The following is a 20459-nucleotide window of genomic DNA, read 5'->3' as shown; positions in this document are numbered from 1 at the left end:
CTTTCCGCATTAAGGTTGCCCACCCAGCCATTGAAAGGCATTTGTAGGGGGGCTCACTCAGCCATCCTGGGATGTGCAAAAATCCATGTCTGTGAAAGGATAATATTCCCCAGATCAATCTTAGAGACACAGGGGATGAAAATAACCCGATTTTCCTTCTTCCCAGGCAGTCAGTTCCATGTTTGACTGCCTGATTTCTCAGAGGGTTTTCAGAGAGATTGAGCCCCAGCTGCCCACTGGAAAAATCTAACAGCTCAGTGACTCATCCTTGAATTAACTTTCCCCTCCTTTCTTGTTTTATTCTTCCTCGTTTCTTCATTCCTATCCTCTGGAATTAGTTCCCAAAATAAAATACCTACATGTAAACCCATCTCTCAAACTCTGTTAAGACACTTACCTTCAGAAGGGTTAGGAAAGTACATGTGGAGTCTTCGCCGAGAGTCGCCGCGGTTTCCTGCTTCAACAGTGCTTGGACGGAACCGGCGCTCGTTCCCCCCCACCCCGGCCGGCCGCTCAGAGCCAGCCCTCCGCCATCTCCTCAGACCGCTCCAAGGCCCCCGTCACAGCTCCAGCGCCGCACAGCCGCCGCCCGCCGCCGCCTTTCTTCAGCCGCCGCCTTTCTTCAGCCGCCGCCTTTCTTCAGCCGCCGCCATGATGACCGCGTCCCCCTCGCAGGTGCGCCAGAACTACCACCAGGACTCGGAGGCCGCCATCAACCGCCAGATCAACCTGGAGCTCTACGCCTCCTGCATCTACTTGTCCATGTCTTACAACTTTGACCGCGATGATGTGGCTTTGAAGAACTTCGCCAAATACTTTCTTCACCAATCTCATGAGGAGAGGGAACATGCTGAGAAACTGATGAAGCTGCAGAACCAACGAGGTGGCCGAATCTTCCTTCAGGATATCAAGAAACCAGACCGTGATGATTGGGAGAACAGGCTGAATGCAATGGAGTGTGCGTTACACTTGGAAAAGAGCGTGAATCAGTCACTACTGGAACTGCACAAACTGGCCACTGATAAAAACAACCCCCATTTGTGTGACTTCATTGAGACTCATTACCTGAATGAGCAGGTGAAATCCATCAAAGAATTGGGTGACCACGTAACCAACCTGCGCAAGATGGGGGCTCCCGCATCTCGCATGGCAGAGTATCTCTTTGACAAGCACACCTTGGGAAACAGTGATAGTGAGAGCTAAGCCTTAGGCTGTCTTCCCATAGCCTCAAGGGTGACTTCCCTGGTCACCGAGGCGCAGTGCATGCATGTTGGGGTTACCTATACCTTTTCTATAAGTTGTACCAAAACATCTACTTAACTTGCATTTGTACCATTCCTTCAAATAAAGTAATTTGGTACCCAAAAAAAAAAAAAAGTACATGTGTACAATATTCCCAGAAGAAAGCAAGCCAGAAATATTCCTTGACCATCATTATTGATTTATATAATTAGTAAATGAATTATACCAACATATCAAAAGTAAAATATATTTTGATGAAATGAGATTTATATTAGGAATGCCAGGTTAGATAAACATGAGGAAAACAATCCATATACATCATATGTGTTTAACAATTATGTGACTATTTGTTAACTGAACACATCATTTTATTTTTTTTTTTAAGATTTTATTTATTTATTTGACAGAGAGAGACAGCCAGCGAGAGAGGGAACACAGCAGGGGGAGTGGGAGAGGAAGAAGCAGGCTCCCAACAGAGGAGCCTGATGTGGGTCTCGATCCCAGAACGCCGGGATCACGCCCTAAGCCAAAGGCAGACGCTTAGCGACTGAGCCGCTAAGGCGCCCCATGAACACATCATTTTAATAGAACAAAAGATAAAAATACCTGATCATCCCATTGATGATGAAAAGGCATTTGCAAAGTCATTAAAAAACTACAACCATTTCTCTTTCCCTTACAAATATATATTTATTCTTCCTAGTTAGGAAGATATTTTTTCCTTGTGAATAAGAATTATGAATCATGAGATTCTGTAATATAAGTACATTTTTATTTTTAGGGAAAGAAGTATAATAGATATTGTATTACTCTGAGGAAAAATTTTTAAAACTTTTTTTTTCAAAAACATTGGTTATTTTAAAATCCAAAACATTTTTCTAGGAAAATCACACCTAATTCTAATTATGTGATCACTCTAATGCATAGATGATTGACTTTGTTGAATTTACCTTACATATTTGAATAATTTATATTACAAGGTGTTATTCTGAAGTAGCTTTTTAATTAAATTTTAAAGATATGTATATATGTGTGTACACAAATTTAATAATTAAGTACTTAAAAATGTTTAACTCAAGACCATTTAGTTGTAAACCGCTATGGAATTTTTGTTAAGTATACAAAGGTAAAACAAGATTTATAGCTTTCAGTTGATTTTAACTGTTGATAGAAAATATATGATGTGCATATAAAAAGTGAAGATTTTATCTCATTAGAGTAGCTAGGAGGAAAAAAATAATGAAATAAAGTTCAGAACTTTTCCAACTCTTTACAAATTTATAGCATGTCATATTTATCAGGTAGAGAGAATATTGGAACTACCATATTTCAATGAAATCATACCTTGTGTTTCATTATCAGAGCAAAATCTAAGGAGTATGAAAAAGTAACTAGTGAGACTATCTATTTTTAATGACTTTACAGGTAGTGCTGGACACATTTCTACTTAAAAAATGTTTTGGCTGATATTGCCAAATATCACTGTCACCATGGCAATAGTCACTTTTAAAAATGATTTAAAATAGAAAGGGCAAAAGACAAAGTAATTCTCCAACATATGAAATATAATTGTATGAAATCTTTTGCTGATTTATTGAGGAAAAAAATCACAGATAAAAACATAATCACTTTCACTTTCAGAGAATACAAGCAGGGGGAATGCTTCCTGACTGTCTGTAAGACCAGCAACACCCTAATATCAAAACCAAAGACATTTTGGGAAAAGAAAACTACAGACCAATTATATCTCTCATGAACATAGATACAAGAGTCCTCAATGAAATATTAGCAAATTGAATCCAACAAGAGTCCTCAATGAAATATTAGCAAATTGAATCCAACAATGTATAAAAAGAATTATACATCATGACCAGGTGGGATTTATCCCTGTATGCAAGGTGGTTCACTACTACAAAATCAATTAATATAATCCATCATGTTAACAGGCTATAGAAGAATAATCACATGATCATATAAATGCAAGGCAGAAAAGCATTTGACAAATTCCAACAACCATTTATGATAAAGACTCTCAGTAAACAAGGCATATTAGGGAACTTTCTCAGCTGATAATGTCTACAAAAACTGACAGCTAACATCATCATTTATGATGAGACACTATGAACTGTCTTACTAAGATCAGGAACACAGCAAGGATGTTCACTTTTATCAGTCCTATTCAATATCATATGAGAAATCCTAGCTAATTCAATAAGACAAGAAAATAAAATACAAGGTATGATGATTGATGATTGGGAAGAAAGAAATAAAAACAGTTTTTGTTTGCAAGTGACACAAATGACTATGCATAGAATCAAAAAGAATCAACAAAAATCTCCTGGAACTTATGAAAACTTACAGCAATGTTGTAGATGCAAGATAAATATATAAAAGTCATTCATTTTCCTATCTACCACAATGAACAGGTAGAATTTGAAATTAAAACAATAATACCATTTACATTAGCACATCCCAAAATGAAATATGTAGGGGTATATTGAACAAAATATTTATGAGATCTATGTGAGAAAAACTACAAGATCTGTTTAAAGAAATCAAAAATATTTCATGTTCATGTCAGTGTTCAGGGTGCCAGTGTGGCTCCATCAGTTAGGCATTTTCCTTTGACTCAGGTCATGATCCCATTGTCCTGAGACTGGGCCCTGCATCAGGTTCTCTGCTCACCAGCAAGTCTGCTTCTCCCTCTGCATCTGTGTTCGCTCTCTCTCTCTCTCTCTCAAATAAATAAATAAAATCTTTAAAAAAAAAATCAGTTCTTCCCTACTTGACCTGCAGACTCAATGCAATTCTAACCACAGTCCCAGAAAGATATTTTGTAGATTTTGATAAACTCATTCCAAAATTTATACAGAGCAGAAAAAGACCCAGAATAGCTAATACAATACTGAAGAACAAAGTTGGTCTGACACTACCCAAATTCAAGACTTACTATAAAGCTAATCAAGGTAGTGTGGAATTGGTGAAAGAATAGACAATTAGATCATGGAACAGAGTCAAGAGTCCAGAAATAGACTCACATAAATATAATCAACTCATCTTTGACAAAGGAGCAAAGGCAACACACTGAAGCAAAAATGGGGTTTTTCTATAAATGGTGTTAGAAGAATTAGACATGCACATGCATGCATAAAAAATGAATTAGCTATTAACTTTACCTCCTTCACAAAAAATTAACTTAAAATGAATCATAGACATAAATGTAAAACACAAAACTATAAAACTCCTAGAAGATAACATAAGAGAAAACCTAGATGACCTTGGATTTTGCAGTTACTTTTTACCTATGACATCAAAGGCATGATCGTGATCCATGAAAGAAAGAATTGATAAACTGAGCTGCTCTGTGAAAGACATTGTGAAGATAATAAAAAATACAACCCACTGCCTAGAAGGAAATATGTGCAAAGATTATCTGATAAAAACTATTACCTGTAATACAAAAGAACTCTTAAAACTCAAAAATAGGAAAACAAATAACTTGATTAAAAATGGCCAAAGACCTTAATAAATACCTCATCAAAGAAGATTTACAAATGGCAAATAAGCATAAGCATCAGGTGTCATTAGGAAAATGCAAATTAAAGCTATGAGATACCACTACACACTTGTTAGAATGGCCTAAGTCCAGAACACTGATAACACCAAATGCTGGTGAGAACTTGGAGCAACAGGAACTTTCATATTCACTGCTAGTGGAAATGCAAAATGGTACAGACACTTTGAAAGTGGTGGTTTCTTACAAAACTAAATATACTCTTTCTATATGATCCAGCAATCATGCTTCTTGGTATTTACCCCAAAGAGTTGAAAACGTGTGTCCACACAGAAAGCTGCGTGCATATGGATGTTTATAGCAACTTTATTTATAAACATCAGCACTTGGAAGCAACCAAGACGTCCTTCAGTAGGTAAACAGATAAACTGTAGTACAGCTAGACAATGGAATGTTATTCAGTGCCATAAAAGAAGTAAGTTCAAGTTATGAAAAGGCATGGTGGACTCCTAAATGCATATTACTAAGCAAAGTAAGCCAATCCGAGAAAACTACATACTGTATGATTCCAACCATGTGTCGTTCTGGAAAAGGCAAAGTTATGGAGACAATGAAAATATCTGGTTGTTGGGGTGGGGTAGGGAGAGATAAAATGATGGAACACAGAGGAGTTTAAAGCAATGACAATACTCTGTATGATAAAGTTATGATGGATACATTCTAAATTTGCCCAAACCTACTGAATGTGCAACACCAAGAGTGAAACCTAATTTACTATCAACTCGGTGATAAAGAGGTGTCAATATAGGTTCATTAACTGCTGATAATGAGGAAGCTTATGACATGTGGGCACAGTGTATATGGGATATCTCTGTATCTTTCACACTTAAAATTGATCTTAAAACAAAATAAAGCTCTTTTCTGAGATAATTCAAGTTCAAACATCAGTTCTATGGAAGCTGAATGCTTACACTCTCCCAGCTGAGATTCTAAGAGTTGTGCCTGAGCCGGTGTGGGGTGGGGGGTAATAAGGGCTGCAAAGCAAGCTGTCCTAGTAGGAAACACACTTTGAAATGGAGATTTATACGCAGGCAGTTAATGGTGACAGTGCTGTCTGGGAAAAGTTATAAGGGATTGATGGAATTAGGATTAGGAGGAGAGGAAAGTTTAACTTGGTAGAGTAACAATTGAGGCATTAGGAAATCCTATAGGAATTACTGCAGTTTTTCTAATTGGGACTAGAGAGTCAGAGGTGTATTTTTGAATTCTCTCATTAATCATACATTGGATTCAACTGTCCCTAGTGAGTAGTCCAAGATTGGGTGAGGCAGCTCTTTTCTTTTCTCCTTCTTCTTCTCCTTCTCCTTCTCCTCCTCCTCCTCCTCCTTCTCCTTCTTCTTTTTATTTAAGATTCTACATATTTATTTGTGATTCTACATATTTATTTGTCAGAGAGAGAAAGCAAGAGCACAGGCAAGGGGAACAGCAGGCAGAGGGAAAAGGAGGCTCCATGCTGGGCAAGGAGTCAGGTGCAGGACTCAGTCCCAGGACCCTGCCATCATGACCTGAGCCAAAGGCAGACGCTTAACCAACTGAGCCACCCAGGCATCCCGAGGCAGTTATTTTCATCCATGTGCAATTCAACATTCTATTGGTCTTTAACAATTCTACATATCTTTGTGAGTCACTAACTCCCCTTTGTACATGATTATCATTTCAAGGATGTTTCTATAATGAGCATATTTGGAAGACAGAGCTAGTGTCTCGCTCCAGAACAAAAGGCAGGGATACTTACTGTTCAGTGTAATGAAGACAATGCCTCCAGCTACAGCCAAGGGCAAGCATGCTACCACCTATTATAAAAAATTCAAATTCCCTTAGTTAAAGGTCACTCTTACGTGATGTAACCCAATACATATATACACATCATCTTTCACTCTTTATGTTACTCTTTGGGAACCAGTGCTGATACACTGATTACTATGATTGTACTGAATCAGGAGTCTTATATCTTCTACTAGCATCCATCACACTGTGGCAGCCAAGTTGTTAGTTTGCAAGTAGAGTAAAATCTAAGATTCTTCATAGTTCTGGACTGCCATTAGCTGTAAGCACACTTTCAGCAGCTGAGAGAAGTACCTTCACCCTAAAAGAAGGACCTTAGTAGTGTATCTTGACACTCATCCAGAGCACATGGGAATATGCAAGAGAACGTTCAAGGAAGAATCAAGATTTAGGACTCAGTCTACTAATATGAGAAAACATCAAACAAAGAGAGATAGAGAGAAAGAGAAAGACAGCACAAGAGAGCTCACCTAAAAAAGCATTGGTACGCAGAATTGGAAAGCATTCATTAGAAAAATACGAGTGAGATTCTCCAGTGATTAAATACATGCACGAATATTGTTATAAAGTTACGGTGTGGAATGGTTTTGTGTAGGGAACTCTGGACATCTTTAAGCATATGGAGAACACTGTAAAGCCAGAGTGTTCTCTGAGAATCATGCAATATTTTAGAATACTTTTAAGTTATGATATAGAATTAATACCATATATAAATAAGAAGTGCATTTTTAGCAGAAAACTGTTACTATCTTACAGGTTACATAAACTTTAACACAATGTCATAATAAACACAAACAAAGAAAGCAAACAAAAAACCAAGGAAATCTTATGGTTTAGCTGATTTTTTTCTATTCATATGTTATAGACCTCAATTATTTGATTTCTGCAGTGATACACTACTGATTAATTTATAAAGCAGCAGTGTTACCTTGAAAAGAATTCTATAACTACTGAATTAACCCCAAAACATCATTTCTTAGATTTCAATACTCATTCATTTGCTTTTTCCCCAAATGTCAGTTAAGAGCTTTCTAGTTGTCAGTGATCTACTTGATGTAAGATGTAAATGAGAAAGTATGACCTTAAGCTCATTCCCAAGCTGTGGCTTTAAGTGAGGAAACAATTGTTACTCCGTGTGAAAATTTCACTAAGATCTATAACAACAGAGTGAACCAAAGATTTGCTGTGGTGAGGTGGCTGATAGTCGAAACTGATACAATAACTTACACATAATCAAAAACTCAAAAATTATAATACATTAATTCATTTTAGAACAATTATATAGTTAAATAGGATGCCAGAAAAGGGGTTAGTTATAATACAGTATATTGCCAATTTTATGGAACTATTTTTTAATCTCACTTTTTTCTCTATTTGAAATAAATGTTTCAGTTTTGTTGGTTTTTTCCAATGAATTTTTAAAGAAGTTAAGATATTAATTAATATCCACATAAGGAGAAAGAATATCCGCATTAGTGTTTGCCAAATAATTTTTTTTAATGTAGTATTTTAGTTGACCTTGGATTTAAACTGAAGTGTGGGGAAAGAATACATAGATCTCTGAGAAAAAGTAATTTGAACCTAAGGAAAAACATTTGTCATTTCAATAGTGAAAATCAGTTCATAATTACCAAATCAAAATTTATAAATCCTTGCGACGGTTAAGTTTTTGTGTAACTTGACTGAACCATTCAGTGCTTGACATTTAGTCACAGATTATTCTGGATGTGTTTGTGAGGGTGTTTCTAGATGAGATTAACATTTGAACAGGTAACTGATAAAGCCCAAGGCCCTCCTGAATGTGGGTGGGGCTCACCCAACCAACTGAAGACCTGAAGAGAACCAAAAGGATGATTAAGAAAGGAACTCTTTCTGCCAAGTGTTTGAGTGTGGACATTGCCTTTCTCTTGCCCTCAGACTGGAACACCATCACCTCTCCTGGTTCTCAGACCTTGCAACTTGGACTGCAATTACACCACAGGCATCGTCTGTGTCTCTAGCTTTTCGAGTATAGATCTTGGGACTTGCCAGCCTCCAGAACCACGCAAGCCGATTCTTTACAATAATCCAAGTATCTATCTATGTATCTATCTATCAATCAGTCATCTATCATCTATCTATCCATCTACCTAGTTAGTTAGAAGCTAGATAGGAGCAGTGGAAGGAACGCCCTGAGGCAGAGTCCCAAGTCCTTGAAGGTGAATGGCAGAGACAGGAGCTGGAGGCAAGGACAGTGATAAAAAAAGCCACACTAAAAGCCCTGAGGGTACATCGTGACCTTGTGGCTTCCAAGACTTCAGGGCTGTCAGATCTAGAGCCACAGTGGAGGAGCATGCACTTTCTCTTCCACCTCTGCCCCAGGGTAACCCCTAGACTCATAATAATGCATTTGCATTGTGGGTACCCCCTTCCCCACCCACGGAGGGAGGCTGCCATGATGGTTTTTGTACAAACATTGTAGGGTCAAAAACTCCTTCCAGCCTGTGGGAAGAGTCCCCCAAATGGTTGGAAGTAGCTTCCCTTGGAGACCACCCCACCATACGTCACAGCTCCTCCCAGCCCAGAGAGACACAACAAATATCCAATCCCAAAACAACCTAGGGCTAATTCCACCTCCTGGAACCTGCCTGCTCTCCCACCATGAAAGGGTACTTACACTTTAATAAACTGCTCTGTGCTTGCTACTTTCCTTCTTGCTGTCTTTATTCGGTTGTGGATCCCCACGTAAATCTCGTTGGGAATCCAAAGACTGAGACCTCCATTCACACAATGCAGACTCTCACATTAGTAACATAAACACACACACACACACAGATACATTTCTATGCTACATCTGCACCTCCACCTTATTCAGGGTCCGTATGTTGCAGGAATTCTCTGTCTTTAGCGCCCACGGTTCTTGGTCATGCCGCTTCAAAGAATGAAGCGGTAGACCAGACGAAGAGTGGTGAGCAGCAAAGCAAAGTTTATTACGCAATAGCATAAAGCTCCCGGAGAGGGAGGGGGTGCCCGAGAAGGTTGCGCTTGGAGTTTCTAAGTTTAAGGGTTTTTATGACCTCTTTTGTGGAACTATCTTAAGCAAACAGGGTGTGCTGAGTCATGCCAATCAGGGCTTTGGTCATGTATCTGTTTAGGTTAATGTCAACGTGCTAATGGTCTTTTTTGCTGATTTCTGGGGGCTTCTGTCTTGCCAGTGATACTGACCAATGCTTTGTGGTTAATTGCCTTATTTAATGACTTTTTGCAGAAGTCATTTCTGCAACGGCTGTAAAGCAGAATGCTAGTGTGGTCCTAAGTTGCAAAACAGGATGTCAGTGCTGTTTTGTCTTAGTGCTGTCCTGAATCCATATTTTCTTGTTGGGGATCCTGGCCCTAACTACCTGTCCAACTAACTCCTAACACATAGAGAATAGTCAATTAATAAATATTTCAGCCTTTGAAAAGTATCTTCATTTTAAATAGCTTGTAATTCCTTGAAAATGACAGGTAAATATTTGACGTATATGTTGGAGTCAAAGTAGTGGTGTGCTGGTAAATGTTTTACAGTCAACGCTCCAAGAAGGTGGAGAAGCTGATCTGCAGCGCCCCCCCGCCGAGAGCTTATACTAAAGATAGAATAGGAAGACACGCTTGTGAGCCCCACGGGCTTTAGCGTGGACGTCAGAGCACAAGCAGCTGGGAACGCCTGGTCCGCTCAGGGCTGAACGCAGCCCCACCCGAAACCCGATCGCTGCTGAGGATAGCCCGTGGGGTCTGTAGAAACATGAATAAGAATAGGCTTCACTTGCTTAACTTTACGTTTTACTCCTAGTGACTTTCACCATGATGTACTACTGTTCACTGAAGACTTCCTGAAGAATCATTAACTTGGAAGGACTGTGCTCATTCAACCGGGATGTGCTACAGACCACTAGACTCCCTTTGATTACCCTTGATTGTCTTTGATTGTTTATCGCCAATAAATATGCGAGGCTGTAGCTGCTCGGGAGGACTGCGCTCTTTGCAGTCCCCTGCTCCCTTGTTTCTTTCACAGCTAACCCGTCTGTGCCTCATCCTTCTTCCAATCACCACGCCTCGGGGGCACTGAGCTAAAGTTTTTGCCAGTTCCAACGGTGTAAAATCTCCCACCAAGGTCAGCTTTATGCTATCAGTTTAACATCCTTCAACACAAATTTTTGAGCACATATGAACCAGACAGCTCTGTCATTTCAATATGAGTCAAGAACCTTGTCATACAACTGTAAGAAAGAGTGGGTGTTTCAGGGAATGATAGGAGCTTCTTCTAATAGGCATATGACAAATTGAATGTAAGAAATTTCTAATTTGGGATGATTTGAAATGGTTTGCATCAGATAACCTGCAGTTTATCTGAGCGACTTTTTCAATGAATATGTTCTTTGAATTTGAAATACATTTTTCAATATTAATTTTTAACCTATGGAAACAATACTTGCAATATTTCATTAAAAACATTTTTCATTTTCATCATTGACTCTCTTTACTGAATCCCCAGTTTTTAACTAAATAGTTTCTAGATAAATATAATATCCCCCATAACAAAATGTTGACAAAATACATTTTTCATCTCCATGGCTATGTCTTGCTCTTTTGATATTAAAACAGAGTACTTTAAGAAACTACCAGACAAAATTACTTTGCTTAATCTCCCAAAGGTGACTCTAAACTATGTGAAGCCTTGATATTTTTATAAAAATTATTTATACCATTATGTCACATAAAATTTTACACCAATTTTTCAGTAATAAAATATATTTTCTTCATTTGTAGCCAATATATACTGTTACTGTTATCAACCCTAAAAATAAAATAGCCAGTTATTTAACCAGAAAAAATAAGTTTTTTCAGGAATAACAGAAGAATGGCAGTTGAAGACACACAAACGATGGCAAACCATAGGCAAGTATGTAGAACAAAGAAGGAGAGCATCCTTTTTATAGAAGAGAGAAGAAAGTTGGGAGGGGTTGTTTTGAACAAAAATTCACCGGAGGAGAGCAAGAGTTTGGGCTTGCGGAGGGCTCTCACTGGCTGAGTTGTGATGAGTTTCTTACTGGCTGGTTTGTTGTTAGGCAAAGAGAAAATCTTTCCTTTTCTTACTAGTATATGTAAAATAAGCTTCTTCCTGCTGGTGTATGTAAAGTAAGCTTCAATGGGTGGTGTGTGAGTGAGAGCCTTCCTTTCATTGCTTCCTGACTCCATTTTGAATTAGGCTTCCTTTATTCATTTTCACACTATAATAGTATTGATGTAGTCACAAAGAAAAAAAAAAGTGTTTAATAATTGTTTTTGAATAAAGCACATGACATCACCATGTTAACCTACCTTTCAACATCACTCAGACTTCTTTGTATCATTCTCCTGTAAATAGAGGTCTGACCTATTTTCAAGGCTCCACTACACAACGCATATGCAAATGTCACCTTTGCTTTATTATGGTCACAATCTGCAAATGCTAACACGCAGATTCTCTCACACAGTGCTGAAGAGTTTGCACTAGGCATTGTACTCTAATATAATTGTTTTTCATCTCTATCAGAACATATACAGAGCCTAAGATGAAGTTGAGAAAGCCCAGGCACCACCAAAGAAATCAATTGTAGACTCTTCTCTCACAGGAAATCTTTTACATTATTTGTTGGCAGATGTCCAGTTTCTATGAGGAATACACCCCTTCTCCTGACCTTGGGTAAAGGAGAGCATTCTAAGAGTGCCTCATTTGACAAACCTGGTTATTGAAATGGTGGTTTCTTCTTTTAAAATAGGTGGAGGTCTTGGTTTTAATTAAAGATTTCATATTTTCCAGGGATGCTGAAGAAATTAACATGGGCTCAGAGATGAAGGCTCTGTTTGAAAAGCAGAGTTGGTAATAAGTAATTCTAGGATTACATAGTAATCCTAATTTCAAATGCCAAAGCCGAGTCCTCTGGAGATGAGTAGTGTCACAAGTAAATTTAGTCTTGAGATTTTTTTTTTGGTTACAGATATCTTGTGTCTTACTCTAGAACACTCTGCACAGGTAATATCAGTAACTCCACAAATCTCTTTTCACTTACACTGAAAGTTTGAATTTAAGCCGTGTTCTCTGAGGTAAAGGGTCAGGGGTTTTATCCACTAAGCCACCAAACCCCTCATTCCAAGTACTTTTGAGTCCTGGTATTTCTTTGTGACAGAAGACACTCATGAGGAATTATGCACTGTGCCTGAGGGTGAAGAAGTAAAAGAAAGACAGCCTTATTAAGAGTACATGTGGTACAGCCAGAAAGATTTTGACCTTCACAATGACACAAAGGCAGAGATGAATGCAAAAAAGCCCCACTGCTGTTAAACATTGCAACAAGACAACCTTTAGGGCATCTTAAAAAAAAAAAAAAAAAGTGAAACTGTTTATCAATACTGGGAGGACGAAAACAAATTTAAGGTTGGTCTGAGATTAATAGAGAAAAATTCAAAGATAGAAAACTTTAAAAACTGAGAGTCAAAGAAGATACTAAGGAGATGGGATATGAAGTGATTGGTAATCTTGTTTCATACTGTCTGATATTGTTTGTCTCCCATAAACGATTAAATGGTCAATTAAACTGCTGCTCTCATTTTGAAAACAGAAATGATTATTATTCCCCAAATAAGAACCCATGGACAGAATACTTTTCAGATCACTTTTGAAAAGTATATTCTGATTGAACGATAAATATACCCAGATTCAAACACAAAAAGATATGAACAAATACAAGAACGCTAATAACTTAATTATATTTTGATGCTAAATTAAAGGAGGTAAAGTACTCTGAAAACAAGATAGGAAAAACCCACCTGGTGCCGTCAGTGCCATGTTGAGCAAACAGCATTCGGACAATAGAATAAAACCATAAAAATTCAAACGTTTAGCTTTAAGTAAAAAATATCGCCACATTCTGTCATATAATTTTTACTAATGAATTCCACTACACTCATATTCTCATTAGCAGAAAGTTGTCTCCTCTTCCCTGACTTCTCACAGCTTTGCCCAAAGCATCTTGGCTTGTGTCTTGTGTACAATCTGATCTAAAGTGGTTTAATCCTCCCTTCAAATGCCAGGAAGAAGACAGCATTGGAAAGCCCACTGCAACTATTGCTTCTCAGACTGTCAGAGAATCCTCATCAGCAGTATCCAATTACAATTGCTCATGCTAATACCTTAAAGATCTATTTTCATCTCAAAATAGAAAAATAATGACTAAATCACAACCACCGATATGTTAAATTATTTTAGAAAAATCTAACATTCATCAGGAAAACTTAATTTAAATTAGTATTTTTTTATCCATGAAAATTTATATTATGTAATTTCTTAAGAACACAAATGATTCTGAGTTTTCCATTTTTATTTATTTATTTATTTATTTATTTATTTATTTATTTATTAAAGATTTTATTTATTTATTTGAGAGCGAGAGAGAGAGAGAGAGAGAGAGAAAACATGAGCAGGGGGAGGGGCACTCTGACTCAAGACTCAATCCCAGGACCCTGAGTTCATGATTTGAGCCATTTAACTGACTGAGCCACCTAAGCGCCCCTGAATTTTCCATTTTTAAAATTACAACTATAATTATATTTAAATTGAAAATAATTTTAAGTTGTATTCTATCATAATTTGCTAATGAAATTTTTAATTATTAATATTGTACTCATTAAAAGAAATTAATTTTGTATAATGCTTATTGGTCAGAATTCATGACCATTTTTATTGGCTGAAAATATATCAGTTATCCTGTCATAAATATATGGCAGTGATATATCTGTAAATTTAAAAGGTATATATTAATGTCAGGACAAAACTTCAATACATATTTTCCAAAACTTCTATTTAAATTTGCCCAAATATATTATTTTTCTGTTTACTCTTTAGGTGATGTAAGAAATGGACAGATACTTCCTATTTACTATATAATGGCTCATAAGACAGTTTTTTAAAAAGTTACAGAAATAGCTGTTGGTAACAGTGATCTAGAATGAACATCAACTTATAAACGCTATATGTAGATACAATCTCTTGTTCTTTGATTATTAATCTCCCACTGTTCTATATCAAAGGTAAATGTATTTTGTTCTATGAGTTAACCTGTAGGATAATAGGTCCACATCTCTCTACAGCATTTGCATCTTTATATAGGCAGTTTTTCCCACACTCTTTATTGAATTCATTCTAAATTAATGCTAGATAAAAAAGAACACTGCCCAGGATAATTAACTCAAATCATCTGGGATGCAGTTCCCAAACTTTAGCCTAAAATCAGAATTACCTAAAGAGCTTACAAAAACAGATTTTTGAGTTTCATCTCTAGAGTTTATGAGTCACTCGACCTGGTGTGGGGCTCAAGAATTTGTATTTCTCAAAAATTCCCAGTGATACTAATATTACTAGCAATGGGACTTCACTTTAAGAAACACTGCCCTAGGGGAACTGTGTTTTAACACATTCTCAGATGATTCTTCTGTTTTCCTAAGATGAGGGCGAAGCCTTTATACTTGTATCTCGGCCCATCCTGCCCTATTGCCACACTTCCGCCTGCCACACTCCTCCTCACATCTGAGCATGACATATCTGTGAAATATAATTCAACACAATGCACAAATTGGAATTTGAAGAGGTTAGTTACTTCTTCTTCATTTGACATGTAACTCTTACAATTTTTATGATTATAGTCTAACTTTGGTTTAATATTCTGTCTCTCTGCCCAGACAGTGGTTACAAATGTGAATGCTTACAAGGACTAGGAAGAGAAAATAAATGGGATAGATGAGTTGGATGGAAACTGGTAAACTGGATGGTCTATGCCCTGTCTAAAGGCAAAAACAAGTATTATTATAAAGAATACAGGCCCAATATTAACAAGCAATGAGGATTTTTTAAGAGAAAAATCACATCTAAATGTGTACAGATGTGTAAATGTGAGCATTTAATATTTCTTGAGCGAATGAATGAAGAAAATGATTACAAATCTTATCTAATTATGATTTTCATAAACTTTATTTTAGATTAGTTTTAGATCTGTAGAAAAGTTGCAAAGATAATATGGAATTCCCATTTTCCCCTTATCATTTTTATTTTTAGTATTTTATATCTTCATGGTATGTTCGTCACAACTCAGGAGCAAAATCTGATATAATATTATTAGCTAAATGACAATTTATTCAGATTTTACTAATGTTCTTTTTTTGTTCCAGGAGCCCATCCAGACAGACATAGTTAATTGCTGTGTCTTCTTGGATTTCCTTTGGCCGTGATGTTTCTCACAATTTACTTGTTTTTGATGGCCTTAGCTGTTTTAAAGGAATACTAGTAAGGTATTCTGTGCAACGTCACTCTAATGGGGTTCATCTGGTATTTTTTTCTGCAGTTAAACTAAAGTTATATGATTTGTGAAAATTCCACAGAAGTCAAGTACCATGTCATCACATTACCTGAAGTACCTGTTATCAACAGGACTTAATCATTAATGATGTAAACAATTAGCTGCCTGAACCAGTGTTTGCCAAGTTTCTCTGCAGTAAGGTACCCCTGCCCCCTTTTCATAATCTGCTCTTTCAAAGCAATTCACTAAACAGAACCTACACTTACGAGTGGGAAGGGCAGTTACATCTTCTTAAAAGGAGAGCATCTTCATAAATTATCTGGGATTCATTTGTGAGAAAGATTCGTCTTTTTCCCTCATAACAATAATCTTTTAATAAAAAAATTAATAAGAAAGCATTCTTCAATTTGACATAATGTGACACTTTAAGGGAAAGTATACTATTCTTCATCTTATTCTAATGGAGCAATCTTTATAATTAAAATATTACTTTCTAAATTCAGATAGCCTGTAATACCTTTTACAAATGCGGCTTCTAAATTGGGTGCATATTGATGAAATATCATAATCAGAAATGATCTCCATATTGCAGAGGAAGGAGCACAAGCCCGAATGAGTTAGTAAAGCAAATCTTCTCTGGGAAAAAGCAGGATAATGTACAGCTTTGTAGAGCATGTAATATACAAGGGGCAAGATAAACAGTACATGTTGCATTTGATTGACTCAGCACTCCTTAATATATTAAAGACTCCAACTGCTAACCATATTTTTAGATTTTCTTTGCTATGGCCAACGAAGAGACAAAGAACAATAATAAAGAGAAGAACAGAGTTTTAGACCAGGAAAGGACCTCAGCCATCATTAATCTGATAAGCTCGTTTTGTGTATAAGGAAATGTTTAACCTGGAAGTGTTGAAAGACTTGCATTGTGGTATACAGCTATTTGAGGGATAAATAGCATTATCTCCCATTTTTCGGACTTCCAAGTCAGTGTTTTATTATTACACTCTATTTTACTATGAAGAATCAGAGAAGAAAATTAACCCTTACCTGGAGAGAATGCTGAATTGCAGTTTTCTTTCTTTCTTCTTGTTCTGGTTTGTTATGTGCATTTGGCTAAGGCTGAGAGTATTGCTTCCATGAATTCTCTTCCCAGGGTTTTAGACTATAGATGGCTGAGAGTAAAATTTACATGGAATTTGGAGGGTTAAAAAAAATAAAAATAAAGAAGCTTTCCGAGAGCTGGAAATTTCCATTTCCACAGACCTGGCTCAGATATCTCTCTTCCCCATCGTTCCTCAGCTTCCAGATGTGTTTGATTTCTTGGATTTTCTTACAACTCTGATTTGTATACCAGTTAGGACATTTTCTCTGATTCACTGACGTCCCCATTCTAGAGGTGTTTTTTTTTTTTTTCCCTAAAACTCTCCCTAAACCCCCATTTTTTTTCATTGTGTTTTGTTTTGTTTATGCCTCACTCCTCTAGACTACTAAATGAAGGAAAACGGGAGTATTCCTTTTGGAAATATGGAGATGCTTCACTATAAATCGGATGACCTAAAAAACAAGGAATGTTAGAAATTACCAGCAAATTTGTTACTCGTATTAGTATGCTCAGCCATAACAAAATGCCATAGACGGGGGCGTAAGCAACAGGAAATTGTTTTCTCACAGTTCTGGAGGCTGGAAGTTGAAAATCAAGGTGCCAGCAAGACTGGTTTCTGGCGAGAGATCTCTTCCTGGCTTGCAGATGGCTATCTTATTATGTCCTCACATGGTGTTTCCTAGGTGCAAACATGGGGACAGAGAGAGCTGGATTTCAAGTAAGTTTCTTATGAGAATACTAATCCTATCAGATCAAGGCCCCTCCTTAATTGCTTCCTTAGAATTCCCAATCCAAATGCAGCCACATTGGGGTTCAGGGATTCAACATAGGAACTTTGTGGGTAAAAAACCCTTCGGTCCCTACAATTACTTAAATAAAACCAAATAATAAAGCAAATAAATGTATAAATAGATAAACAAATAAGGACCAAAAAAAGGAGAGGTCCATTGATTTGAAGGTTTCAGATCAGATATTTCTAAATGTTGACCTTAAATGTGTGCCAGTCTGACTTCTTAAGAATTAAACTGAGGGTTGCTGGAGGGGGAGAGGGGTGGCTGGGTGATGGACATTGGGGAGGGTATGTGCTATGGTGAGCGCTGTGAATTGTGTAAGACTGATGAATCACAGATCCGTACCCCTGAAACAAATAATACATTATATGTTAATTAAAAAAAATAAAAGTAATTTAAGGAAAGGATGAAAACCACCAAGTATAAAGTTCAAAGTTGACAATGTTCTAATGAAAGCAATAAACATTGATTACTTTCTTTCAGATATTTTTCCAAATTTAAATGACAAATGCTAAAACCAAACAATAAACTGTGAATGAATAAAATATGCATGGTTCTAATTTTAGAAACAGGGATATTGTCTTTTCTGGACATCATTAATCTATAATACCAGGATAAAATGTATATATATTCACATACCCATGTAATAAAAAACTAAAATTTCTCACACACACAAAAAAGAATTAATTAGGTGGGGCGCCTGGTGGCTCAGCGGTTAGGCGTCTGCCTTCGGCTCAGGGAGTGATCCCAGCATTCTGGGATCGAGCCCCACATCAGGCTCCTCCACTATGAGCCTGCTTCTTCCTCTCCCACTCCCCTGCTTGTGTTCCCTCTCTCGCTGGCTGTCTCTATCTCTGTCAAATAAATAAATAAAATCTTAAAAAAAAAAAAAAAGAATTAATTAGGGATTTCCACCAAAACGTACATGCCCAGTGTATATTATGACAAACCTCCCTAAATGATTCCTAAAAAAACTGATTTATAACAGCTGGTTTGAAACACAAAATCCAATTCATGGGTAGTCTGCTTTTAGTCACATTACAAGAAAGATTTTAAGACCAAGCTTAACCCTAATTCGGAAGTACTATACATGATGCAGAACTCCTACTATGGATGCAGAAATTTATAGTGATGGCAGACCCCACATATGTGTGTCATACTTGTTAAAAATTTAAAAAGAGAGATGTGTAAGATTCATATCTGCAATGTTTTCCTTTAACTGAATATGATTTCCTAAGTTTTTGAAGTTTACGTAAAAGTAAATTTTAAGAAGTTCGAAACCTATTGTGAAACTTTACAGCAAAAGCTAAACCAAATATTCTATAAATGTCAAATGTATCTAAAGTTTTATTATATATACATAAGAAGAAAAAGATCAAAAACACAAGAAAGGTTAAATAATGGGAGACGTTTTCTTGAGTAATACAAGACACTATAATATTGTTTCTTCCATATTTAGTTATTCTTTTTTAATAGAAAAAAAGAATTTTAACTGTTTTTGGCAAAGAACTCCTAGAATTAATAAATGTTGGCAAAATGCAGCTACACTTGTCTTCAAATGAATTCTTAAAAGCACAACTAATTGGGGCAGAATTATTTGTCTTAGGAAAAAGAAGTCTATAGAGTGAATTAATGGTTTAAAAGTGCACAAAAGGTTATTACAGAGGAATATTGCATAGTTGTTTCTGTCTCTAATGAACTTATGGCATAACCAGGTGCTCTATTAAAAGAGAAATCTGAAAACTCACTGTGAGCATACCACTAAATGAGCTGTGTTTAGGGACAATCCAAAGAGGCAACACGTCCTCCAGCTTAAAAAATGCAGGAGTTAAAGGCAGGATAAGCCAGTGCAAATAAACTAGACATAGCTTGAGTGAGGCCTGAGAAATAATGATTTAAAGAAATAAGTTAAAGGGAACAATAATAGAAACGATTAAAAAAGTAGAACTTTATTAAGGCAAATAACTCTTCAGCCAAATTAATCTTTTTATTTTTTCCAAAGGATTATAATCCTCTTTTATATTACTCTACACTACTATATATACTACTATAACACTACTAACTAGTGTTAATATTTGAGAGCAGACAACGTAAATAAATGTGATGAAGATACTTCAGGATTATCTGAATGGGGACCAGGTGTGGAAGTTAATATTCTGCCGTTAAGACAGCAGTCTGGTCCAGCTCTTTAGAATTTTTAAATTCATCACTTTGTTCATTATTTATACATGTCCATTGGCAGCTTGCCAATCATAATGTATGCACAAAAACAAAAGCCATATAATTAGCTGCGGATGACCTGTTTTGGCTAGAAACCTCTCTGCAATACGTCCGAAATATTATTTTGAAAAAATATTTTTTAGGAGAGACATACTGTCACTAATAAACTATGTCCACATTAGAATGTGCTCATGTACTCTTTCCAAAATTATTTGTTTGTTGTTATAATGACATTGGCTGACTTGGGGGGGTGTAAATTATTTTCTATGTAATGTTCGCTAATATTATAGGAAAAGATATTTGCTATATGCACCAAGACGGAGAATAATGGTGCTGACTTTTCAGTAACTTAACAGTTGACTGTATTTCCCCATTTTATTTTATGTGCATTT

At 36.6% G+C, this 20459-nt stretch overlaps 1 protein-coding gene across 1 annotated transcript; it reads left to right on the top strand.

Annotated features, from left to right (window-relative positions):
• The first annotated feature begins 619 nt into the window (after window positions 1-619).
• On the top strand, window positions 620-1377 carry LOC123784340 (ferritin heavy chain). Its single transcript, XM_045785670.2, has one exon. The coding sequence runs from the start codon at window positions 652-654 to the stop codon at window positions 1201-1203; it is 552 nt and encodes a 183-aa protein (XP_045641626.2). The 5' UTR covers window positions 620-651; the 3' UTR covers window positions 1204-1377.
• Window positions 1378-20459: the final 19082 nt, after the last annotated feature.

Source organism: Ursus americanus, chromosome 4 (assembly GCF_024610735.1).
Source record: "Ursus americanus isolate L20-20 chromosome 4, mUrsAme1.1.p, whole genome shotgun sequence".
NCBI lineage: Eukaryota > Metazoa > Chordata > Mammalia > Carnivora > Ursidae > Ursus > Ursus americanus.
The sequence above is the reverse complement of the archived record's forward strand: the minus strand, read 5'-3'. Positions and strand labels throughout refer to the sequence as shown.

Excerpts from the sequence above, each read along its gene's own strand:
- LOC123784340 (XM_045785670.2), top strand. The coding sequence starts at position 652 with ATGATGACCGCGTCCCCCTCGCAGGTGCGCCAGAACTACCACCAGGAC.